We start from the raw sequence: 26571 nt of genomic DNA, 5'->3' as shown, positions 1-26571 counted from the left end.
TAATATTTAAGAACCCATAACTAAAATAACTAAGAAAAGAAACTCACACTAAAGGCATAGAATGCAACACTACACTAGCATAAACCAGTCTTTTTTATTTTTTTAAATACCCTAGCACTAATACCTTAAGGTACAGGTGGTGACCATTTCGCATGGGGGTTGTGTTCTTGGCCCCCGTGTGTGTTGGTGGAGCATGTATAAGCACGTTCTGCCCTCTTCCGGGTCCAAAAGGACCCACGCGATGGCGATCACATGTCAACTGAATGCATCTAAAATGGTTGCTGCTTGTATATCAGTGTTTATAAGGCTAAGACAGGGGTAGGCAACCTAAGGCCCGTGGGCCGGATGCGGCCCAATCGCCTTCTCAATCCAGCCCACCGATGGTCTGGGAATCAGCGTGTTTTTACATGAGTAGAATGTGTGCTTTTATTTAAAATGCATCTCTGGGTTATTTGTGGGGCTTAGGAATTGGTTCATTCTCCCCCCAATATAGTCCAGCCCACCACATGGTCTGAGGGACGGTGGACCGGCCCACGGCTGAAAAAGGTTGCTGACCCCTGGGCTAAGATATGGATCCTCCATAGAGCCGTTCTGCACCTGCCTCTCCCCAGATGAAACTTTGAATGCTAGAAGAGCCCCAGCTCATCTTTCCCGCTTTTATAGAAGGAACTTCCTGTCTGAAATGCTGTAAACCCACTGTCAGTCAGTGTACTGAGCTGGATGGCCGATGGTCAGACTCTGTCCTGTGTACTTCACTGTATGTGTGCAAAGGTTTCAACAGGAGTAGGCCTCCTTCAGAGTTCTGTGGGCCATTTTCAGATCAGTAAGCAAACAAATATTGTAGGATAGCTATTTTCAGGCAATCCAAATAATTTAATGAATTAGAAAGTCTACCTTTACTTTCCTAATCTACTTTGTTCACCAGGTACTTTCTTTGCCTTATCCCTTTGCTAGCTTGAGCCTTATACAAACAGGCTACCTTACACCTGAATTATCTTTGCCATACCAGCCTGTAAAGTCCACACATGTAGGGCAAATTCTTGCATTCAATTACAGACTGATGCTGATTGTTTCCTTGGTCACATTGTATGAACAAGCTACATTTTTGTTCTTCTATTCAGGCCTCTCTATAATCTTTGTGCCAGGGAAAGAAATGGAATTACAACAACTGGAACTTGATCCAGGCATGAAGAAAGCCTTGAGGTATGCCTTTTTCACACTGAGAAAGCATCTGAAGAGTTCTGAAACCAAAGTCACTGTAAATTTTACAGCACCGGAAAAGCATGTCAATGTTACATCTGCTTTGTTCTATTGCACTGCCTTGATTTCCTCTTCATTCCCAATAAAGGTGGAGAGGGGAAGGAAAAGAAATTGCTATGTTGACACTAGCTTGACAACCATTCTTCCCCAAAGTATATGAAGAAAGATACAGCAGATGAGAACTTTATAAGGTTGTACTGTACTTGGAAACTATTTTAACAAGGAGTCAAGGTTCTGGATTGAACATATCATTTTAAAGATCCCACTTCAAAACAAGGGTCTGATTTTAGCTAAGCCACCTGTACTTTCTGCCAGAGCTGATAGTGTGTTTCTTCACTGAACCTAGTAAAAATGCCTGCTTCACTGAGTAGATATGAAAACCTGACCTCAGTATATTTTTCCTTAAATAATTTTCACTTATTTAATTCATACTCCACCCTTTTCTCCCAAGGAGCTCAAAGGTACATGGTTCTCCTCCTCCTCATTTAATCCCCACAACACCACTGAGGTAGGTTAGGAAGAGAGATAGTGACTGGACCAAGCTTACCGAATGAGCTTCATGATGGAGTGGGGATCTGAACCTTGGTTCTACTTCAACACTCTAACCCCAGGATTGTCAACCTGGTCCCTACAGCCCACTAATGCCTGTTTCAGGATTCTAGGTGGGCGGTAGGGGGTCCTATGACACAAGCTGAATCCTCCTTCCATTGAGCACTGGTGGGCGGTAAGGCAATTTTACCATCAAGAAAGATGCATTAGTGGGAGGCAGGTATAAAAAGGTTGACTCCCCCTGCTCTAACCACTACATCATTCAAGCTCTCCTACAACAAAAAAGGCCCTATAAACCAAAGTATATTTCAGCATCACATTTCCAAGCATTATGGCAGTCATTACGAGAAAGGAAGCTGGAATATAAGAACCTGCCTATTTAAACATTTCTCTTATCTACATTATACAATAAAACTTAAATAAAGATTAAACACCCAGAAAGTGTACTGTGAAAGTGAACATGAACAGCTCTTCAACTTTGGACTCCTCCCACCTTGTGTTGGAAATAACTTATTTTACACACCATGACTTAACACTCAGCTGGTTTACACTGTGGATGCTGCTACCCAGTTTGTTTATATAGCTGGACTTTGAAGCCCTTTTTCCACCCACCTTGCTCTCTAACATTACTTTTGTTTACAACAGAACAAAATATCTAAAGAATGCCATCATTTCAGCATTTAAAGGTCCATGGACCCTTAGGGGAGAAAGCAGAGAGCACAGTGTTAAAAAAGGGTTAGATTCCAGCTTTAAATGACCCATGATAGTGCTATTTAGATTTGGTGAGCAGTAAGTGGATGGAAAGAGGGGCATCCCAAAGCACTTGCTACATGTTTCAAGCAAGCAGCTGGGTAGCAAACTGCACGGCTGACGTACTCATGTAACAGAAGACCTTTACTAAACACTCAAGGTTTTTACTTTTTGTGTATGACAAGGTGGCAAACCCAGGTTTGCTGCCAAATGTGCACTCAATGGGAAGCTGTTGCCAATCAAGCTTCCAGACAAATGTTATTTGTACAATGATACACGTGTGAAAACACCTGTGTTCAAGTGCCCATGTAATTAACACTTTGTTTTGTAGGTGTGCACCATAAAAGATGTGATGAGTCCCCAATGCAGCTTTGTCAGCTGTAGAAGTGGTCACATGCTCTTTGCCCTCAAATGTATTTTGAAAGTGATCCCATTTATCTGACAAAGACCAGGTGTCCATTGAACTTTCTAATACAATCAAATACATACTATTTAATATACTCTAACACTTGCTGTACAGTAGCCAATGAAACACACACACATGCAGTCACACCCTTTACTATGTGTTTACCTGTCCCATCATCACACCTGGAGGAAACAGTCAGAAACCAGACAAGCTGCTAAATGTTTGAGCAAGCAGAATAAAAGAAGTTTGCCTAATCCCTGAAGTTGATTTGGGCCTCCTTAAGGAGGCAGCTGCTAGGAAAAGGAAGAGGCTTCTTTCAGAGACATTCCCCTGCACCTCCACTACATGTCCTAAGTAAATTATAACTTCATTTTCAATTACTCCACAATAATTACTTTCTAATCTTACATTTGAAAAACTTGGCCAATGATTTAGGGAGACTTAATTTGGCAAATCTTGAGACCCCCTAATCTAAACTACTTTAAGCAAAAAAGTAAAATGATTTACAAAGAGCGAACTGAAGTTAATGTCTTTTATATGTATAAACTGTACCTGAGATTAGTTTCAAACCACTACCAGCATTCTGGGGAATTATGCTTGAATGAGTTTTACACCCTATGAAAGTCCTTTGGTGCAGAAGCTAAGCGGGTCTATAAAGAATGTCCAAGAGACGAGGCAAAGCCATAGTTATCTTCCTCATGGGATTAGACCAAGAAAACTGGTGAATGGTTTTAGTAATGCATCACTTATCTTCCTGTACAGTATCCAACACATTGTTAACATGCAATAAATCCACAATAACTGACCCACATAGCAATGTATTTTGAGGAACCAAAACTCAAGTTGGTTAACTTGCACTAACGCTTTAAGCCACACTGTCATCTTCAGACCAGGATAATTCAAGAACCGAATGTGCAAATTATTTTCACCAACTCATTTCAACCAACTCATACCAGTTTCCAACTTTGGGGAGGGGTGGAGGGAAAAAAACCACAAGAGCCCAATTTTCTTAACGGGGTGGGTCACCGGAAGCGATTGCTCTCAAGGACCAAATGTGTGGAGCGGCAAAAAGGGATTGTCACTCACTGTTAGCGGCTGCTACAAAATCATTATTGCGAAAGCGCGATCTTGGGTATGCGGTGCCAGGCGCAGTGGATGGGAGTGGACATCTGGGAGCTGCCCCGGAAACCACCATTACCCGTAACCACGCTTTGCACGAGGAAGGGGGGGTGGGTTGGTAAAGCGATTTCACGTCAGCCTGGAGCGGGAACGGTGTTCCCCGCGAGCCAGACCGCGGAAGATTAACAAGTCGCCTCTGCAGACGCGGGAAATGCAAAACGGCCGCTCGGAGCCTCTCCGGAGAAAACGGCCCCGGGAGTTGTGAGGCATCTGCCTCGGGTGCACTGCGTGGCTCGGCAACCCTCCGGGAGCCCGGCGAGGCTAAGTTACGGGGAAATGCACACAGACACGCGCGCGAGGCCACCGCCACACGCTTCCCATCCCCGCCAGCACCCAAAGCAGGCAGGGCAGCAGCCCGCCCGGAAAACGGCTGACAGGCCCAAGGCGGGTCGTCGTCGTCGTCCTCCTCCTCACCTGCGACCGGCTTCGAAGGCGGGCTGCCCCCTTTCGGCCGCCGCCAAGCCACGAGGCGGGAGCGGCGCGCACGTCCGCCTGCGGAGCCTCAACTTGGGCCGAGAGCGGAAGGCGGAGGCCGGGCGCCCCGGTCTGGGGGAGCCCCTCGGGGCCCGCTCCCCGCACCCTCCACCCGCCTCAGGGAGTGACTCACCGACGCTCCTGTAGCCCAGGATGGCGATCTTACGGGACTTGGACGGCGGCATCTTTTCCCCGCCGGGCCCCGAACCACATCAAGGGCTCCGGCCACGGGCGGGCGGGACGAGAGGGAGAACGGGAGGCGCTGCTCCTGACGAGGAGGCGGAGGAGGCGGCGGCGGGCGGCCGAGGCCTTAGGTGGGGCCGGCTGGGGACAGGTAGAGGCGGCAGGGGGCGGCAGCGCGCGGCATGCAAGGCGGCGGAGGGAGGGGTGAGGGGAAGAGACGGACCGCGCGGGACTCGCTGACTAACTGAGAGGCACGGCGATGCGACGGCGCCCGCTTCACTCACGTGACAACCGCCGTCCTCGGCCGTCTCCTCCTCCGCTTCCTCCCCCTTCACCCCCCCCACCGCTCGCGCGTGCGCGCATCTTCGCCTCAGCAGTCGCTCGCCCACGTACGGCCGCCGTCGTGCGCGCTTGCGTCACGGGCGAGGGAGAGGTTCACCGTTGGACTGGCAGGCGGGCAAACGGCCGAGCCGAGCTCGCGCTGGAAATTTCGCTGCGTCATCCTTCCCGCAAGGGGGTTGCCCCGCCTGCTTGTTTGGCTCTGGCTCTGGCTCTCCCGACCCCGCCCACTCCTTTTCACCTCCTCAGGAGGGGCAGGCGTTGGTTGGATATATCGGCTATTTTTTGTTGGTTGGCCGAGGGCGGGGCGGCGGCGGCGGCTTTGCGCGCGAACGGGGCTGCTGATTGGGTCCCGCTGATGACTCGCTGCTATTGGCCAAATCCGAATGGAAGGTGTGGGAGGGTGGAGTCGCGGGGGTTGTCTCTCCGGTGATTGGCAGGAGATAGCGGAGCGGCCTTGCGTGAGGGAAAGAGCAGCGCGTGCGTGCGTGCGTGCTTGAGTACGTGCGTGCTGGGCCCATTGTCAAAATGTCCCCTTAACTAGTGGGCAGCTGGCAGGAAGCCGCCGGTGGTTTCTGTGTTAACGTGCGGTTCTAGTGCAATGGTTGCCACACGCTTTGGCCCCCAAATCAGCGCACGGGACAGATGGAGCTCCCTCCGTTTGCACTGGGAAAGCTTTAAAAAAATGCTTTGACGTATCTTGCTATCCAGTCTGCCGCCAGGGATTTGTTCGTACAGTACCTGAATCACGAGTGCTACGATATTTACACTGATTAGGTTTGATTCCTTGAATGGTTTTACCACGTGGATCAGGGGGCTACCAGGGGCGCCGACTTATAAAAAATATTGGGGGGGCCCATACCGGGGTCCTGCCGCTGGTTCGCTCGGGTAGCCGGGAGAACGCAGTTCGAGGTGGCGGTGTTGGGGAGAGACCCTCGCTCAGGGCGCCACTAGACTTGGCGGCCGGCGGCCTATCTGGGGGGTTTTGGAGCGTATTTCGGCGGAGCGATTGGGGAGGAGGGGGCTTGTTGCCGGATTCTTCAGCTGAGCCGGAGATCCGCTGCTGGGGGGTCCCTGGGCCGAGTTGTGAGCACGGCCTGCTGAAGGGAGATCCAGCCGATTGCGCGACGGGGACGGCCGGGGCTCTCCGGCTAGGGCGCGCGGCTGGCTGGCTGGCGAGGGAGCAGGTGGGGAGGAGGCGGGGGTCCTCACTCTCTTAGGAAACGCACCCACGCGCCCGATTGCCACGAAGTCCGAAGGGTGCGTGTGTGGAATTAAAAAGCAAAAACGAGATACGGGCAGGGCAGGCAAAGAGTTTTCTGCAAGAGGATGGAGGGCAGGTTGAAGAGAAAATCACTCAGGATGAGACAGTCAAATCAGCCATGATAAAATGGGCTCAGGATATTGGGTATAACATCATGTTTGAGGACTGGGAAAGGTTATGGACCACCGGTATGAAATTCACGGCATGTAATGCCTTGAAGGAAAATATTATGAAAATGATTTATAGGTGGTACATGACCCCAGTCAAGCTTGCAAAAATATATCACCTGTCTGATAATAAATGTTGGAAATGTAAGGAGGCTGAAGGGACATTCTTTCACCTCTGGTGGACTTGTCCAAAAGTTAAGGCCTTCTGGGAATTGATCTATAATGAGTTAAAAAAGGTATTTAAGTATACCTTTCCCAAGAAACCAGAGGCCTTCCTCTTGGGCATTGTTGGCCAGAAAGTGTTAAAGAAGGATAGAACTTTCTTTATGTATGCAACTACAGCAGCAAGAATACTTATCGCAAAATATTGGAAGACACAAGATTTGCCCACACTGGAAGAGTGGCAGACGCAATTGATGAACTACATGGAACTGGCTGAAATGACTGGCAGAATCCGAGATTTAGGAGAAGAAACAACGGAAGAGGACTGGAAAAAAATTAAGGACTATTTACAAAAACAATATAAGTTGTATGAATGTTAAAAATTTACACGATTTGGAAACTATAGCTTCAGCAATTAGATTTGGGAAACAGGAAATTATATTTTAAGTAAGAAAAGGTCAAAATCTAAGGTAATACTATGTTTAATTTAAGATATAAGTAACTGATGAAAAGTATGTTAAATTTAGAGGTATAGTATTTGAAAAGTACAAAATAAGGTACGAAACAAGGTAATAATTTGCTGATATCTTTATTATAAAGAATGCAGGGTAAGGGAGATGCGAGGAAGTCCAGTTAGTTATATAAAAAATGTGTTGAATGGTTGGTTTTCTTTTCTTCTTTTTTTCTTTTTCTTGTTCTTTTACTTTTTTCTTCAGTGTATGTTTCTAACTTTGTATTTGAAAACTTAATAAAATATTTATAAAAAAAGAAGAAGAGAAAATCCTTTCGCTTTTCTGGGGCTCAGGGAAGTCTCAGAGCCGGAGGTTGGGGAAGGGACCCCCTTTGCTCTGCCCTCTTCTCCCGTCTTAGATTCGCATGGGGGTCCCCGCCCGAGCTTGCCTGGCCACCGGGCCACACAAGGGCCGCGCTCTACGCGGCGCACCTTGCTAGCCGCGCAGCTGTCCTCCGCAGCTGCGGAGTGGCCCTGCACCAGTGCCCAGCCCCTCTGGGCGCCCGCTGCGCTGCCAATGACAAGCGGGCGACGTCGCGGGCGGGGAAGGCGTCGCTTTCTTTCCCGATCCTGCATCCTCCCAGTCTTCCAGCCCTTTTTTGGGTTGGAAGCTCGTCTCGTTCGCCCTTCTCCTTTCTTCACCCTGCGCGCAATTTTCCTCCCTCGTCTCCCTCCCCATTTCTCCTTCCTTCCTGACTGACTGACTGACGGACGGGCTTGGGCTCGGGCTCGGGCTCCGGGTCGGGCTCAGGCTCGGGCTCCGGGTCGGGCTCGGGCTCCGGGTCGGGCTCAGGCTCGGGCTCGGGCAGCCACAGCGTCGGCGGTGTTGGCGATCGGCGGCGCGGGGGAATGGCCCTTCCGGGGGAGCCGGCGCTGCTCAATGGGGTTGCCAAGGAGACAGGCCGGCCGCCCCCCTCCTCCGGCCCGGCGCCCCCCGCCGCGCGGGTGCCCGTTATCGAGCTGGTGCGCGCCGGGCGCCCTATAAAAGCCGCGGACGCGCCCACCGCCGCCCGAGATTATTGGGGGGGCTGAGCCCCCCCAAACGAATTTTTGAGGGGGCTCGGGCCCCCTCAAGCCCAATGGAGTCGGCGCCTATGGGGGCTACAGTATTTTTATTTTATTTCTATACCCCTTTATATTTTTAAGAAAAATCTCCAAGCGGTTTCTTGTTGTTTAGTCGTGTCCGACTCTTTGTGATCCAGTGGACCAGTGCACGCCAGGCACTCCTGTCTTCCACTGCCTGCTGCAGTTTGGTCAAACTCATGAACACTGTCCAACCATCTCGTCCTCTGTCGTCCCCTTCTCCTTGTGCCCTCCATCTTTCCCAACATCAGGGTCTTTTCCAGGGAGTCTTCTCTTCTCATGAGGTGGCCAAAGTATTGGAGCCTCAGCTTCAGGATCTGTCCTTCCAGTGAGCACTCGGGGCTGATTTCCTTCAGAATGGAGAGGTTTGATCTTCTTGCAGTCCATGGGACTCTCAAGAGTCTCCTCCAGCACCATAATTCAAAAGCATCAATTCTTCAGCAATCAGCCTTCTTTATGGTCCAGCTCTCACTTCCATACATCACTACTGGGAAAACCATAGCTTTTACTATACGGACCTTTGTTGGCAAGGTGATGTCTCTACTTTTTAAGATGCTGTCTAGGTTTGTCATTGCTTTTCTCCCAAGAAGCAGGCGTCTTTTAATTTCGTGGCTGCTGTCACCATCTGAAGTGATCATGGAGCCCAAGAAAGTAAAATCTCTCACTGCCTCCATTTCTTCCCCTTCTATTTGCTAGGAGGTGATGGGACCAGTGGTCATGATCTTCGTTTTTTTTATGTTGAGCTTCGGACCATATTTTGCGCTCTCCTCTTTCACCCTCATTAAAAGGTTCTTTAATTCCTCCTCACTTTCTGCCATCAAGGTTGTCAGCATATTAAATCAATAAAGCATAAATAAAACAATCTGAAGAAAGTCAGATATAGGGTGTACAGTCAAAACAACATAATTAACAGAAAACTAAAGATTTCAAAATAAAATCTTCCCATCCAGGAAGGGAACGGCAGAGTTGAGTTTTTCCGTTTTCTCCTCACAACACGCTGTAAACAAGAGCAAACTAAGAGGGTTGTGATTTGGTCGAGGTTCGCGGTCAAGCACAGCAATTTCAGCCATGGGTCAAGTCTGCTACAACTATACTGCGCCACACTGGCTGCTTTTATCAGTGACTAATAATTCTAATATTGTATGCACTCACACAGAGAAATTATATGTACATTAGTCACTGTATTACAACTTACATGGTTACAATTCTGCTCTTTGTGAAGGACTGGGTGAAGAGGCCTTATAGGTTTCTGCACCAAACCTATAGGTTCCAAAGCATGCAGGTTCCCCGGGATTTCTTGGGGGGGGTGTGCTGGTTGACAACATGGTGGTGTGTGTGCTTCCTATCTCCTATTCTCCAACTCACTTGCTTCTCCCAAGCATATGTGTAACTAGCATAGAGTAACTTTTATGGGGGCCAGTGTGGTATAGTGGTTAAGAGCAGTGGTTCTTGTAAGGGTGTGGTGGTGCCACACTGGTGTGACAGAAAAGGATGGCAGTGTGGCAGGAAGATTCAAGGTTCATCCAAGAAACATTTAAACATTTCAGTGCAGTATAGTATAGCATACAGGCAGCAACCATTTTGTACGCGTCCAATTGATGCACAACTGCTGACAAGTGGGTCCTTTTGGAGGTCAGAATGAGGGAGTAAATGGGCTTATGCACACTTTCCTGACCCACCCGAGGGCCAGGAATGGAACCCCCAAGCAAAATGGTTACCGTCTGTATTATCAAAATATTTTTTATTTGTAGAACATTGCTGTGAGTCCTTTTTTGTTTTCAGATGTATTTATCAATAATAAAAAAATCAGTGCAACATGAGCAAGTGTTTATTTTGAAAGTATAGTGTAATGAGTATGGGTTGCTCGTGCGTAAGTTGCCGCCTCTCCTGGCTATGTTGCCTGGTTAAACCTTTCTGTCTGGACAGCCCTTCACTTCGTGGCTGCCTCAGTCGCTAGCAGAATCCGTCAGTGGGCGTTTCTTAAACCTTTTCCAACATAAAAGTTGTTTGACGCCAAGTCTCCTCCTACTCTCCCTGCGCGGAAGTCTTCTGCGCAGGGAGGGCGTGGGTAGCGGAGGACCCGTGCTCTCCCCGCTGGTGTCCGGTGAAGAGTCCTGGAGCCCTCTCGCCGATTCCATCTGCCCCCCTTTATTCCTGGTGTTGCGCTGATTTGCTTCCCCATCTGTTGAGCTGCCTTTCTCCCTGCTGGGCTCTTCTCCAGCATCATTTGAGAGCCTTCCCTCCGCCTCTAGCTCCGATGTCAGTTCCCTGACATATAGCATAGAGAAAAAAGTTTGAGAACCACTGGGTTATAAATGCAATGAATATTTTTTAAAAACTTCTCCTTCTGGGTAGTGAGGATTAGGCTCATTTCAGATGGTGCAGCGAAGTTTGGGTTTCCCATAGAAAAGATTGAATAAGAGTTACCCGAGAAGGCTGACAGTGTTATAGTAGAGTCTTTGTATATGTACTCTGGAGACTGTTGGGTCAAGTAATTGTTGAGAGCATGCTTGCATATATGGGTGAATGTATGCTGGTAGTTTTACAGATGTTTCAGTAGAATTTATGTGCATCTTGAGTGAAGGGAATCCCATTTCATGCATTTTGATATTTTCTGTTCTATATACTGTAATAATAATTTTAAAAAATCAGGGCTTTTATTTCAGACAGGACCTTGCCGTAATTCAGTACCAGCACCTCTCAGATGGCTGCCATTGCCATTATAAGAGAACTAGGGTGGATTTCATGGTGAGTTCTGGCACCTCTTTTTCTAGAGAAATAGCTCTGATTATGATGATAAATAATTTACTTGTACCCTGCCCATCTATTAATTGTGTTTGTTGATTTCCTTTGTAAACTTTGCCATTTTTTAACGAAAAGTACTTCTACAAATAAAATAATATTTTGTGTTCTAGCCATTCACTCCTCTCAGATAATATTATTTCATAACCCCTCCTGTTTTTCTGCTTCTGCAAACCTTTGAGTTCTCCCTAGCTTGATGATACTTCCCTAGTTCCTTGTGCCATTTTGGCTGCATATGGATCCACACTTGAAGAAAGAGTATACTATTAGTTTATACAATGTATCTCTCAGCTTATAAAGTGTTATTTAATTTAAAGATGCTTTGGCCAACATTGGATGTAGTTTTCTTATCCAATAGCATTTACTAATAATTGCTCCAAGTCGTTGTTTCATACACGTATTTCGCTTACGTATTTAATTTTAATGTTTAACCTGTTTAAAGCACACATTCTGAAGAGGATACAAGCAGGATAGAAGTCAGTACCAATGGTGGAAAAAGTACATTGTCCCTTCTCAGCCATGTTAACTCTGGCTGCAGCTGACAAAATCTTATCCCATCTGAAATCTCTGGATAATTGTTCACCTTTCACGAGAGACCTCAATGCTGTACTGACACCCTTCAGACGTAGACTATGAAATTTGCACAAACCATCATGTATTGTTGGAGGGGTCAGGAGTTCTTTCAACAGGAATGGTTTGGAGTGTAGATAAAAGGAACAGGGTATTCTGGATTGTAAGCACGATCAGTTCCTTTTGTTTTTTGTAACATACGTATCACCTATTTGAAATGTAAATGATGCAAAAGAAAACTAGGACCTGTCTTGCGTCACATTCTGAATGTCCACAGACACAGCAAATATATTCTTTGGGGGGGAGGGGTGTCTTTATTTTGTTGCTTCCTAAATAAGACCCTTTCACACTGCTCTTTCATAAGCATCTGGATGTGAAATTAACAGTGTGTTTCTACATGGCGCAATGTTGTTGTTGTTTAGCCGTGTCCGACTCTCCGTGACCCCATGGATGAGAGCACGCCAGGCACTTCAGTCTTCCACTACCTCCCGCAGTGGCGCAATACAGCACTATATACTCCACAAGCGTTCTTCTCCATGGCCAAATCTTCTGTAATGTTTATTCACAAGGAAGTTCCATTCAGCAAAGATTTCTTGCAACGTTAGTAGATGCCTTATTCCAGGTTTAGTGCTTTTTATTGCTACCTATGCATGTGGGTAAAACCTCAGCGCCTAGGACTTGCCGATCGCATGGTCGGCGGTTCGAATCCCCGCGGCGGGGTGCGCTCCCGTCGTTCGGTCCCAGCGCCTGCCAACCTAGCAGTTCGAAAGCACCCCGGGTGCAAGTAGATAAATAGGGACCGCTTACCAGCGGGAAGGTAAACGGCGTTCCGTGTGCTGCGCTGGCTCGCCAGATGCAGCTTGCCATGCTGGCCATGTGACCCGGAAGTGTCTCTGGACAGCGCTGGCTCCCGGCCTATAGAGTGAGATGAGCGCACAACCCTAGAGTCTGGCAAGACTGGCCCGTACAGGCAGGGGTACCTTTACCTATTGCTACCTATGCAGCACAACTGGGTGTGTGGATTACTTATGAATTGCCCCTGAAGCCTGTTCCATTTGTGTGTGGTGTGTATGAAGATTTGATTACTGGCTTCCTTTCATTATGTAATAGTTAAAGAGAGCTATTTGCTATGGGAGGAAATAGTCAATAAAAGGAATAAACCTTCCCCAGCGAAGTTAATTAATGGTTACCATGAAACTTTTCAAGCGACACAGCTGGAACAGCCTCAGCAGAAACACTGAAAGGTTGGAGGAGTGAACAGAGCCCACAGCTTTTATCACTGCCCTTAAATTTTTTTTATTTGACTGTACTAATTTTTGCTTTCTGTCAGGCATTGGCAAGGCAGAAAGGTGGAATATAAATATTTTAAACAATTATAAAATGGGCAGAACCTGTAAAGAAGAAACGGTTAATTAATGATCAAGTACACTCTAAAGCGCTGGGGAGGCTAGCCCTCTGACTGTATTTTATTAGAACACCCCACCCCAAAACCAGGACATTGCACTGAACATAGGCACTTTGGCAATGATGTCTGAACAGTAGGGATGGGAAGTCTTGTTGCAGAGATACATTCTGCTAGTATACAGCCAACATATCCACACCATGTACAGGGGACAAATAGATGCTTAAGGGACAGGACCTTCCCTGGAAAGAAGCTATTCAACTCCAGAGTCTTCCACAGATATCTTTAATTTCTCAAAAGGGAAAAGAACTGCCTGTTTTCTGATTTTTTTTAAAAAATAAGCATATTAAAAAGAGAAGAGCACATCCTTAAAAACAACTACATTTTGGACAACAAATATATGTTTATAGTTTACACAAATAATCAGTTTGCCTTCTGAAGGGAATTAATCTGAATCGCCCTAAAAATGGAATATGCCAGAACATGTGGTTGTACTGCATATGGAGATTTATGGGTGAATTTTTAAGTGGATTATGCCATCTTCTGGACACCTAGGATTTTTTTGTTACTAAAATTACACAGTAGGACTTTTGGAATTATTCTCCTACCCTGGTTTTCATTCCAATCTTTACAGACTACCAGCATGATACTGTTACTTTTCTGCAAGTTTATATGCAATCAACATTCACCTTCCTTTGTTGATTACTTTTTCATAGCTTCTTTTCTGTGGAAATATGAGGTGTCTAGTGGTGATACATTTGACAAACCCCTGATTTCTGTGCCTCTTGTGTACAACCCATCTAAATGCCACGTGGTTTGCACCACTGTTTTTAGTAACGAGAGATCTTCTTATATAACAATCAATGTTTTATTAATGAATATGGTGAAGTTTTAGCTATCCACCAAAGATGTGTAAAAAATTGCAAGAAAATAAAAATAAATAAAGCTGGTTTTAGATCAGTCTTGTTTTACCATCTCTTCAGAATGCAACATTTATAAACACACAAAACTGTCATTAAAGTCTTAAGGTAATCTACTGATATTCAAATTACAGCTTTTATGACAAATCTAATGATAACTGAAACTGATTTGGTTTTAGGTTTAGCAACTTGAACATTCAAATACAGTGTCTCGTTTCACACAATACTTCCTCTTATTGTGATGGGCAACAGCGATGACATATTGTTGGCTTTTTGACATAAGGCACTATGATATGAATATGCCATACACTTGCCTTATGTCAGAGATCTGTTGCTGAGCAGTGACTTCTATCAAATACAAAAGATGTTTGTTTTCAGGATACAGTGCATTTTAGATGAAGGACATCATGTGAAGTCTTTCAGCAAACATTTTGAAATGCAAGCCTGTATTTAATACATAAGCTTTTTGTCATGCTGCTTTTTGTGTGTGACAGTCACTGGGAAGTAATAGACTAGTTACCCAACACTCAGTCCCAATACACACATACTCATCCCCATTTCTCTCTTCTATAGTGCTGCCAGTGTTCTTGAGGCAAAGATGACCCAGTAACTTCAATCAAGTTCTTCTACAAAGGTTTATACGTTCACAGCAATCATTCAGTTTCACTTTCCTTTTGTTTGGCACCTGTTAACGGAAAGACATATATGAGAAAATGTGTACACCAGGGGGTCAGCAAATGTTTTCAGCAGGGGGCCAGTCCACTGTCCCTCAGACCTTGTGGGGGACGGCCTATATTTTGAAAAAAAAATAAAAAATGAATTCCTTTGCCCCACAAATAACCCAGAGATGCATGTTAAATAAAAGGACACATTCTACTCATGTAAAAACACGCTGATTCCTGTACTGTCCGCGGGCCAGATTTAGAAGGCGATTGGGCTGGATACGGCCCCCGGGCCTTAGTTTGCCTACCCATGGTCTACACTCTCATATCATGGGAGAGATTGCATTTGCCCAGCATTCAACACATAACATTTTTGTGCCTGGCAAAATTTGATCTTTCTACCCCTGCACCCAGTGAAATTTTCAAAGCCATTATGCATTCTGCCAAACCTTTTATTTTTATGGAAGTTTGGACTATTCATAATATACAATGTATAAACTTTACTTTTAAGCTCTAATGCAATATACACTGTACTTTTTATTATTTTAATCTTTTTAGCTAGAGGACAATATGGTCCAGATGCATAGTTCTGCTGACACCCAAATGCATTCATAGCAGTTGTGGCCTGTATACAATTCTTTACTCACTTATATCAGAGGCAGCCCAGCGCATTAAGTGCAAGTGCAAGTTCAGTCTATTACATTTGTGTGCAAGGGAGAGATTACTGTGCATACCAATGCTCCAACATGCACAAGGGTCAATCTGTCCGACTAACTGATAACTAGAAGTATTAATCCAGTTCTCCACATAATGGAGAAATTCACATTATAGGGGTGCTAACTAAAAGATGTGCTGGTTTTAAGATAAGGTTATCATTGTGACATTTGGTGTGAATACAGGAGACAACTGGCTCAGTCATGAAGCCCTCTTGGCCTTAAGCAAATCAGAATCAGTCTCAACTTTCAAGAGTTGTTGTGAGCATAAAGTTATTGTACGATACTTTGTATGTTACAGAAGAACTCAATACATAAATGCTGCCTACATACCAGCTGGTGAGAGCACCAGAGCTTGTAGGATGTCCGAGAGGGAGATGATACCAACAATACTATCTGCTTCATTCACTACCACCAATCGATGCACCTGCAAACATGAAACAAAAGCATATTAAGAGATTACTGTATTTGCCAATAAGCAGTGCACTCCACGTTCATGTTAATAATAGCCAGATGAATCAATTTATTTAGAAGGACACTCAGCTCCCCCTCAATGAATTAATATAGAGACTTTCCAGAACAAATTTTTGTTCAGCTCCAGAGACCCAGGAGGGCACAACACATTCAAATCGAATTTACAGTGAGATACAAAGAGAAAACATGAACTGGTTCCATTTTCCAATGCCGCTAGGTGAAGCCTGGATCAGACCATTTAGTTTTACACCAGTGTGTCATTAAAAAGCAGTCCCAATTTCCCTGTTAGCACTGTGCGTTTGCATTCACATCTTTTCTGTGGGCTTGTACATGAATAACTGGAGGCCCAGCTGTTGTATAATTGAACAGGGACATGCTGCACAGTAGCAGAATACATTTCACTTTTCACAGCTATGAAAGGCTAATTGTTGAAATGCTAGCAAGGTGTTATTTAACAGTAAAGAACTGTCCGTCAACAGACAGAAGAAATCTGAGAGTGCAGATTGCATTTTCCTCATTGTCAGAACAGAATATAAAGTTCAACAAAAATTATTCCTACTCATTATGAATACATTCAAGTGGAAAGTTCTTGTTAAAAATAGATACTGTCTGTAACCCAAACACTGCCACATAATCTAACAAGGAACAGACTAAAACTAACAAGTCTATTTTTATTATAAAAGTGAAGTGTAATGTTACTGGTTCCATACATAGTTAAATCATATTTATAATTAGAATAGCCTAATTTACAACGTCAGCTTAATGGCGTGTCTTTAAAATTTATGCACCACTATTTTAGGTGCATATTATAGAAGAAGAAGAAGAGTTTGGATTTGATATCCCGCCTTTCACTCCCTTTAAGGAGTCTCAAAGCGGCTAACATTCTCCTTTCCCTTCCTCCCCCACAACAGTAGGACTTTTAAACAACATACCCTCCCCACATATCACATCTCCTGAGTTTCAAAAGCAGTTTGCTATACTGCACAGCCACCCCTTTGGGCAAATGTACAACCAGTCAAGCATTGATGAGCGGACAGTGCCAGCAGCCCTCTGTTTGTGAGTTTGCATCTAGTTAATTGAACTGGGGAACATGCCAACAGCAGTGCCATAAACCCACACGGAGTATGCCACAGTTGGCATCTCATATATGGGGTATGTGAACAGCTGTTTGAGAGGGAAAAGTCCACAACCTTATCTGACACGCTTTTCTAGAGTAGGCCTACAACGTTTTCACTTTATAATCTGACAAAAGTTTTGTTCAGCTGTTTTTAAATACGCACACTTATCATGGAGTACTTGTAGCTTTGCCACGAAGACATTTGAGTAAGACAGCAGTTGTTGTTGGGAAAGATGCCCAAATGATTAAGATGCAAAATAGTGAGATGATCAGTTCCCACAAAGCATTTAAAGAACGACCAGACTCTCAACAGATGACCTCGGCTCTACTAAACATTTGATGTTTTATGATTGCTCTCAACCATTTTCCAATTTTTTAACCACTTTAAACTTCCATCAAAATGTTGGCTAAAAGTAACTCAGAAATACAAGAAACAAAGAGCAAGAGAGGCCTTTGTCAAAGAAATAGACATAGCAAAGTTCAAGTCAAGGTACTTCAACAGTTTAGGACAGAGGTGAACTACATACCGGCCAGGTAACTTAGAGCTCCTCTTCTCTTGTATTTGAACAGTCATACCCACCTGATACAAATGGGGAACACAGGAAAGAAATAGAAAAGGGGGGAAATTCTATTTTTATATATGTTCCTCTTACGTTGGCGATACTTTAGACAGGGTTATTATGATGGATGGGTTTAATATGACTATTAAGTATGGACTATCACATGGTCAGTCACTTGGCCATCTTTCTCAAGTTCAACAGCTTCATTACTCAAAGGCTATCGATTAATAAAGTGACAGTACAATCACTTCTCTGCCAAGACGCAACAGTAATAACCAATTACTTAAAAAAAAACCTCCACCCATCCTCCAATCTAATTCAGATTTCTGGTATCTACGTATGTTGTGAAATAATTACATGGCATCTTTTTGAAAAGATATTGTAAAATCGGCTATGTCTGTGTTTAGAAATATATAAAATAAAATTGATATACCATTGATTTTAAAGCACACACCTATCTTAGTTTATGTTGGAAAGTTTCCATTGCTACCTGTTCTTGCTTTGTCAGAGATCAGGTGTGCACCTGATCAGCTGCCATAACTGATTTTATCCCATATGAAAAATATAACTCAGAATATTTTGCATTTCACTTTTTCAAATTATGGTCTGAAATTAGGGCATTGGGCAGGGAGAGGGGAAAACGAGAAAGCATAGTATGGCTTGGTTGGCTTTGTCAGTGAAGGAAGAGTATATGTTCCATTACAATGGTGATGGCTGTATGGGAAAGTTTCCCATATGCCTCATAACATTTATCCTGTCCCATCCTAGGGGAGAAGCTACTTCCTAGCCTGCTGCTTGCAAGGTGATCATGCCAGTAGCTAAAAGGCAGCACTATCCCAGAAGAACTGTCCTGTTCCTGGTATTACTGCAGAATTCAAAACGTGCAGTATTTTGAAAGCAAAGCATAATTATTCGTTACACCCTTATCCAGACCATGTGCTTTGTATTAAACTTACAAGAACATTTCAATGAGTTTGCATTTCTTTTCCCCTTTCAACCAACGTATACTAGTTGTCACATAAATACTGATTAAAGGGTGCGCTAGCAGAATCCACATTTCTGTGATGTGCCTTTGCAAACTAATATTCATCAAGTTTTAAAAAATATGGCAGAAGTCACAGTTCTCACATAACCACCAACAGTCCAGCTAAGTTTATCATCTATAAACCTTAGGTTAGAGCAACTTTAGATCTCCCACCTCTTCATTTCAGCAAAAGACCTTTAGACTTCAGTCCATCAACAATGCCACATGTTTTCATAGGTAGCCATCACAATCGCCACAAAAATCAGGGCTTGGTCACACTGCTTGCCAAAACCCGAAGTCTCCAAGGTTGTAGTAGTTCATCATGCTCAATTACTTTTTTATTTTAAAGAAAGTGTAAGAAATATAAGTCTTTAAAAGTTAGAATAAAGAATCCATGAAGTACAGAGCTGTTGTGCTTTATATAGGATTATAGAATATAAGTTTAAATGCACATTCTAGCACACCTTTGAAGGAGTCTTATGCAGACATCATCCGAGTCCTTCTTTGAAATTGTGTTAGCTGGAATTCTGGTTAGCAACACTACTCAGAAATGTGTTGTGGTCCAAGAATTCTCACCTCAGCTTTAACTATCCGATCCACGATGGTCTCCAGTGTTTCCAGCTTACTGCATTTCACAACACCTTCAAAATACTGAGAGCGGTGTTGTAGGGCTTGTGTCACTGTGATATCTAAGTTATTATAAGTTTTTTCAGCAGCAAGATTCTGAAAAAAAGTGATTACATAAGACTCTTTTTTTTTTTAATGAAACACCCAATGTATTATCCCCGTATATCAGGAATGTGATGCTACTAAGATCACTTCAGAAATGGACCAAAAACCCAGTCCTCCAGATACGCTAAGAGTACAATCGAAATAAATATGTACAATGTTAGGATGCACAAACATATAACATTATGACCAAGCTTGCATGCCAGTTAGGAGGACTATAGTGCCTCTGCTAAACATGATTGGCTCTTTGCAGATCACTGATCTCCAAACCAAGTTCAGGATATCAGGAAAACCCAGTGAGCTTGCACTCCTCTCCTTCCTGTCTCAAATGGGTAGTCCTATTTCCTTTCAGTTTGCACCAGATTTCCACTTTAATCATGGTTGCAAACTGTGGATTAGTGCAAATTAGTGTGTAAACATAATACTAATCATAAAAAGGTAAAGGTAAAGGACCTCTGACCGTTAAGTCCAGTCGCAAACGACTCTGGAGTTGTAAACGACTCTGGAGTTGTGGCGCTCATCTCGCTTTACTGGCTGAGGGAGCCGACGTTTGTCTGCAGACAGTTTCCGGATCATGTGGCCAGAATGACTAAGCCGCTTCTGGCGAAACCAGAGCAGCGCACAGAAACGCCGTTTACCTTCCCGCCGGAGCGGTACCTATTTATCTACTTGCACTTTGACATGCTTTCAAACTACTAGGTTGGCAGGAGCTGGGACCGAGCAATGGGTCCTCACCCCGTCGCGGGGATTCAAACTGCCGGCCTTTTGATCGGCAAGCTCTAGGCTCAGTGGTTTAGACTCTAACACTTATCATAGATGGCTACAGAACTCAAATTGAGTGGTGGGTGCTCACAGAAGAGGGGAGAATATAGGAGCGTGCTAACCTATGATATCCCAATCTTGATTAGGAGATGGGGCACCATTAGGTTTGCACCGAGTAACAGACTGCAGTCTTTTGTTGGTTGCCAGCTGCTCTCTTCTCTCCAAGGAAATTTACCTCCCCACCCCTCTAGAAGCACTCATGGAAACCATCATAGGAATAATTGAAGTTAGAGACTAACATAGAAATATAAGGAACTGAAGAGCAAAAAGGACCATTCTACTCTAGGAAAAGCCTCTGGGCAAAAGTGAGAGATATAAAATATATTTTAAAAGATATAAAACATGTAAATACTTACTATTACATCAAATTTGGAATAAATATCTACAACTTTTCCTAAAAACAGAAGATAAAACAAACTTTATGTTGGTAATTAAGCTATAAAACCAAATACAATACTCTATATTAGCCTCTGTCAACCTGGTTCAAATGTTTTAAGAGTACAACTCCCACCAGTCCCTCGCCAGCACAAAGACTGCTCTATACAAATTAAAAAATTGTTCAGTAGCACCTTAGAAACCAACTAAGTTTGTTCTGGGTATAAGCGTTCGTGTGCATGCACACTTCTTCAAGAAGGATGTAAATACGCCTAGAAGTTGTATTAACAGATTTACAGCTTGGCCCCATGCTTGTTTATTCAGAGGTCATGGGGTTTACTTCCATAATGTGTATATGACACACACTAGGCCTGTGATTCTGTACATGCTTACTTTTGAGTCAACAAGTTATAGTGCAGGATGAATCCATATAAAAAGGTGAACATATTTTAGGAAACAGTTAATTTTTAGCTTCAATGATTTCAGCAAAGAAAATAATTAATGGGAAATTTCGCCTTCCTTACTCAAGAAATGCAAAAGCACAATCCATCTGCACTTTTCTGACCATTATATTGGAATGGAAGGAAAATAAAATTACTCCAGAGGTATAATAAAAATAGAGGTGCAAATCAGGAGTAATTTTATTGAAGTGAAAACACACAACTGAAAAGAGAAGCAAAAATATATTTTGTTCTAGATCCTATAGGGTTTGATGAGAGTGGAAAAGGGATATATGCAAATGTGCTTTTAGCTTTAAATGATAATGAAAAGCAAGATAACCAAAACAGAATGGAACCATTTTGTTCTATTACAGTTTCCTAGAAACGTAATTAATTCAAGTGAGATGATAGAGATGTTATGAATAAAAGATTGATCAAAGGGTGATAAAGAAGCTTTTTTCTCCTTTTATTTTTTCCCATTTAATAAGGCGGCTCAGATAATTTAGCACTTACAACAGATAGCCAATGGCAAAATAAACTATTTCCTTCCGAACGATAGCCATTTTACTGAATACAAACCTGACTCATCCACAACAGGTAGTGCTGATATCCTTCTATCTACAAATATATTCAATGCTTTAATGATAGGAGTGTCTGGGTGTATAAAGGCGATGTTGTCATATGTTCCTATCCCAAGTTCATCCAGATTTTGCTTCATAAAGGCAGGCTTTGGCATTTCTGACACCTAGAAGAAGTAAAATACTACTTGTTTGACAGGCATATTTTACCATTTTTAAGCTACACAGCTCACACAGTTTAAAAAATTACCACGCAAGGAATTTCCTTATCATGTCTTTCAACTGGTAACATATTTTAGTAGCCTAGTAAGCTTAAGATTAGTGGGCAAAGTCAAATGTGTTAGAATGAAGCTAATACTGTCTGTCAGGGGATGGTTAGCTGCTTGTGCTTAAAATTGTGCCCCTTCAGAGTTTGTGCGACCCCACAAACCTCTGTGTGTGACAGAGCTCCTCAGACATGTCTGCTCTAGTCACTAGTAGAGTCTGACAGTGGCTGTCTGCGGAAGCGCTTCCAGCAAAGAAGTTCCTTAACGGAAACGCGTCTCCTGGACTCACGACGTGGCAGCTTCCGGCGAAGCATGGGTCTCCCTGCAGTTGCTTCTGACACCTCCCCGCTATTTTCGCTCGAAGTGTCTCTCACCCCTTTCTCTCCCCTGCTGCTTCCTGCCTGGGCTGCTGCGTCTCTCTCAGCATTACTGAGATCCTCCTCCAGAGACCCCGCGCTCCCCCTGCTGGTCCCTGCTTTGGCTGTTGACTCTCTCCCAGTCTCTGGGAGCCTTACCACTTCCCTTTCCTCCGATGTCAGTTCCCTGACATCCACCTCCCCTCCAGGGCCCCCCTCTCCCCCGCCCCTACTCTCTCCTCTGGGCGGTGAGGAGCTGAAACCCCTAAAAGAATCCTCTTCATCTTCAGACGTCTCGAACAATTCCCTCCATCGGTCTTCGTTCCGACTCGCTGAATCCTCCTCCACCTCGGAATCAGCGAACCCCTCCAACTCTTCTTCGTCGTCGGTGGTGGCGAAGTATTCCCTCCGGAACCTCGCCACTGGCTGGGGTTTTCTAGGGAATCTCTGATGAAAAGTTTCAATCAAAACCTCGTCATCTACATCCTCTGCCCTGACCCAGGTGTTTTCCGACTCCGGCTCCCCTTCCCACCTTACCAAATACTCTACTTGCTCTCCCCTCCACCTGGAATCGAGAATCTCCGCTACATGGTAGCTGTGTTCTTTTTCCTCCATAGCTGGTCCCCTATTGACCCTCCCCTCTCTGTCCCCTATATACGGTGACAGCAATGATCTGTGGAACACTGGGTGCAACTTCATGTGGTTCGGTAACCGGAGTCTGAAAGCCACTGGGTTGACCTGTTGCGTGACTTCAAATGGGCCCAGTCTTTTGGGTCTTAACTTCTTACAACCTCCTTTAAATGGTAACCCTTGGGTGGACAGCCACACCTGGTCCCCCACCCTAATGCTTTCCCCTTCCCTTCTGGTTTTGTCTGCCTGCCTCTTATATTCCTCCTTCGCCCTGTTTAAATTAAGTTGGAGCTGGCGATGGATCGCTTCCATTTCTTCAACGAACTGTTCTGCGGCAGGAACGCTCCAGTTCTCCCCCTCCCCCCCTGGGAAGGCTCGGGGATGACACCCGTGATTGGCCAAAAAAGGGCTCATCCCCGTGGACACGTTCTCTGCATTGTTATAGGCAAATTCTGCCAACGCCAGCTTCTCCACCCAATCATTCTCTCTGTCATTCACATAACACCTCAAATATTGCTGGAGGACACCATTAGCTCTTTCCGCCTGCCCATTGGTTTCTGGATGACGGGCAGTGGAAAAATTCACCTCTACATGCAATAAGCTCATGAGCTTCCTCCAGAACCTGGAAGTAAATTGTTTCCCTCGGTCCGAAACCACCCTCAAGGGGGCACCATGCAACCTAAACACATTTTCCACAAACAATTTAGCGGTTTCTTCTGCTGTGACCGCATGTGAGCAGGCTATAAAGTGGGCCATCTTGGTTAACAGGTCTACCACAACCATAATGGCTGTCTTCCCTTTGGACCTGGGCAGATCAGTCATGAAATCTATTGCCACTGCCTCCCATGGTCTTTCCGGCGTGGGTAGTGGTTCTAATAAACCTGCCGGTGCCCGCCTCTCCCCCTTGGCTCGTTGACATCGGTCACACCCTCTCACATATTCACGCACATCTTCCCTGACCTTGGGCCACCAGAATTCCCTGGTAACCAGCCACATGGTTTTGTGTTGCCCAAAATGCCCTGCTGTGGGGCTATCGTGCAGTTGCTTGAGTACCTTTTCCCTCAATTCCCCTTCAGGTATGTATAACGCTCCCTTGTAGTACAACGCCCCGTTTCTCTCCTCAAAACCCCCGGGTTTGTCTCCCTCCCTCCTGAGACCCCTGAGTTTGTCCTGGGCGTATTCATCCTGCACCGTTCCCTCTACCAGTTCCCTTTGCCCCACCAAAGCCGCCCCACACACCCAGCGGTCCTCGGGAATGACATGGGTCTCTTCGGGTGCACCCTCTCCCTCCAAATATTCAGGTTTGCGTGAGAGAGCGTCCGCCCTCACGTTCTCCGGGCCTGGTACGTAACAAATCTCAAAGTTAAATTTGGAGAACTCCTGGGCCCATCTCAACTGCCTTTGGTTGAGCACTCGCGCAGTTCTCCAATACTCTAGATTCTTATGGTCCGTGCACACTTGCACCTTCTGTTGTGCACCAATTAGTAGGTGCCTCCATCTCCGGAAGGCCTCATAAATCGCAAGAAGTTCCCGGTCGTACACCGTGTAGTTTCTCTCAGATTTGTTCAGCTTTCGCGAAAAGAAGGCACATGGTCGCCACTCTGACCCCTCCTTCCCCGGCTGCAGAAGAAGCACCGCCCCTATGGCTCTGTCAGAAGCGTCTGTTTCGACCCTCAGCTTTTTTTGTAAATCCACATGTAGAAGTTGTTCGTCAGAGGCGAAGGCCCTTTTCAGTTCCTCAAACGCTCGCTCCGCCTCCCCCGTCCAAACAAACTTCTTTTTGCTGCTGAGACAGTCCGTGATGGGCGCCGTCAGGTGGGCGAAGTTTCGGATGAACTTACGATAAAAGTTTCCAAACCCTAGGAACCTCTGCACATCCTTCTTGGTCTTGGGTGTTTTCCATTCCAGCACCGCTTGAACCTTGCCGGGGTCCATGGCCAACCCCTTGTCTGACAAGCGGTACCCCAGGAATTCCACCTCCTTGGTATGAAACTGACACTTCTCCAGTTTCACCCACAGTCTGTTGGCTTGCAGCCTGCTCAACACTTCTCTGACGTCTCTCACATGTTGCTCCTCATTCTCCGAATACACCAACACGTCATCTAAGAAGGCCACGCAATTCTTGTAGAGCAAAGGCCCCAGTACATGGTTCATAAAGGCTTGAAAACACGCGGAGCCTGTTTGTAATCCAAAAGGCATAACGAGGTATTCAAATGCCCCCAAAGGGGTGAACATGGTGGTCTTCCATTCATCCCCTTTCCTTATACGTATCAGGTTGTACGCCCCCCTTAGGTCCAGCTTTGTAAAAATCTTTCCTTTTCGCACCCTGGTCAAAATATCATCAATCCTGGGCATAGGAAAAGCCGCCGGCTCTGTCACTGCATTTAGGGCCCGAAAGTCACATACCAGCCTCGGCTTGTCCGTGTTTTTTTTATCCACAAAAAACACTGGGCTACCCCCCGCTGCCTTGGACTCTCTGATGAAGCCTCTCTTCAGATTCTTGTCAATGAACGCTCGCAACTCCTGCATCTCCCTGTCTGACATGGCATACAACTTGCCTACAGGAAGCTGTGCTCCAGGGAGTAAATTGATCTGGCAATCAAAGGGCCTATGCGGGGGTAGTTGGTCCGCTTCCTTCTCGCTGAACACGTCGCTGAGATCAGCATACTGTGGTGGCACCTTCCCCTTCTCCATTACTTCCGTCCCTGCTAGGGTGGCTTGGGCCCCTGCTGACCCCTTTTCCGCCCTGCAGTGTTCTAAGCAGTGTGCGGAACCGAAGGAAACCACTCTTTGATGCCAGCCCACCAGCGGATCATGTAGGGCTAGCCAGCTCATTCCCAAAATAATGGGAGCGCCTCCCAAGGTGGCCACATTAAACGCTATCAGTTCTGTGTGCCTTGCCACCCTCATTATCATTGGGACGGTCTGCAAGCTGACGCCTCCTCCCAACAGTTCCCTGCCATCGATCGTGGTCACCTGCAGGGGGTTGCTTAAAGGGATAGTCTGTATCTGGTGCTCAGCAGCAAACTCCTTGCTCATGAAATTGCAGGAGCTGCCTGAGTCCAACAGCGCCTTTATTTTTAGGGGGTGTCCATTTTGCAGCTCTAGCGACACTTCAATCACTAGAGCAGGTCGAGGAGCTTCTGGCACTGGCACTTGGGGAAGGGGCACTTTCACTGCTCTTTGGCCTGGCTGCAGTGCCCTGCTGGCAACCAGGCGTTGGCTTTTACCTGCTCCGTTTCTCCCTGCTCTTCCCCCTCAACAGCTCCCACCATCCCTTGCCATTCCTTCCTCTGGGGGCAGACTCTGGCAAAGTGGCCTGGCTGTTGGCAGAGATAGCATTTCCGGGCTCCCTTTCCCTCCTTCTTCGCCCCCTCACTGGGCTTTGAAACTGCGCGCGCGCGGGCTGCTCCGATTTCCAACGGCTCTGCCGGCGGGAAAGCTGGCTCAGGAATGTCTGGAATGCGTAACTCCTTCCAACGTTCCCCTCTCCCTTCCCGCCTCTCCAAGGCTCTTGCCTCCTGGCGCGCTCCAATGGTCAGCGCAGATTTGGTCAGCTGATCCATAGACACCGCCCTGGGGCTCCTGGCCAGCTCGTCTTTCACAGCTGAAGAAAGACCTTCTTCAAATAGCATCTGAATGGGTGCTGCCGATAAATCCCACCCCAATCTGTGAATCAGCATGGTAAATTCAGTCCAGTACTCACGGACAGATCTGCTTCCCTGCTTGCAAGCCATTAGCTGTCTGCGCACCACCCCTTCCTCAATATCGCTGGAAAACATGATATCCATTGCACGAAAGAAT

The 26571-nt window shown here is 45.5% G+C and overlaps 2 protein-coding genes and 1 long non-coding RNA gene across 10 annotated transcripts in view; 1 reads left to right on the top strand and 2 right to left on the bottom strand.

Moving 5' to 3' along the window:
• RHEB (Ras homolog, mTORC1 binding) overlaps nucleotides 1–5394 on the bottom strand; it is a 32427-nt gene extending 27033 nt beyond the window's left edge. The window contains exon 1 of one of the 2 annotated variants that reach the window (XM_082192658.1): nucleotides 5086–5394. In XM_082192658.1, the coding sequence (XP_082048784.1) occupies nucleotides 5086–5164 (79 nt within the window). In that variant the 5' untranslated portion in view covers nucleotides 5165–5394. The other variant, XM_082192659.1, reaches the window with a different exon arrangement.
• A 2961-nt stretch (nucleotides 5395–8355) lies between these two features.
• On the top strand, nucleotides 8356–12335 carry LOC309515142. Its single transcript, XR_014212317.1, has 3 exons — nucleotides 8356–8405; nucleotides 9150–10180; nucleotides 10614–12335. It is a non-coding gene; the product is annotated as an uncharacterized lncRNA (long non-coding RNA).
• Nucleotides 12336–13147: 812 nt separating this feature from the next.
• Nucleotides 13148–26571, bottom strand: part of PRKAG2 (protein kinase AMP-activated non-catalytic subunit gamma 2) — a 208647-nt gene continuing 195223 nt past the window's right edge. For 6 of the 7 annotated variants that reach the window (XM_082192434.1, XM_082192435.1, XM_082192436.1 and 3 more), the window contains 5 exons: nucleotides 21517–21682; nucleotides 20479–20516; nucleotides 19148–19294; nucleotides 15730–15823; nucleotides 13148–14706 (listed from right to left, as the gene is read on the bottom strand). In XM_082192434.1, the coding sequence (XP_082048560.1) occupies nucleotides 14675–14706; nucleotides 15730–15823; nucleotides 19148–19294; nucleotides 20479–20516; nucleotides 21517–21682 (477 nt within the window). In that variant the 3' untranslated portion in view covers nucleotides 13148–14674. Of the gene's footprint in view, nucleotides 14707–15729; nucleotides 15824–17514; nucleotides 17568–19147; nucleotides 19295–20478; nucleotides 20517–21516; nucleotides 21683–26571 lie in introns of all 7 variants that reach the window. The other variant, XR_014212219.1, reaches the window with a different exon arrangement.

Source organism: Podarcis vaucheri (assembly GCF_965113315.1).
Source record: "Podarcis vaucheri genome assembly, chromosome: 12".
Lineage (NCBI taxonomy): Eukaryota > Metazoa > Chordata > Lepidosauria > Squamata > Lacertidae > Podarcis > Podarcis vaucheri.
Note: the sequence above shows the minus strand (reverse complement) of the source record. Positions and strands in the feature narration are given on the sequence as shown.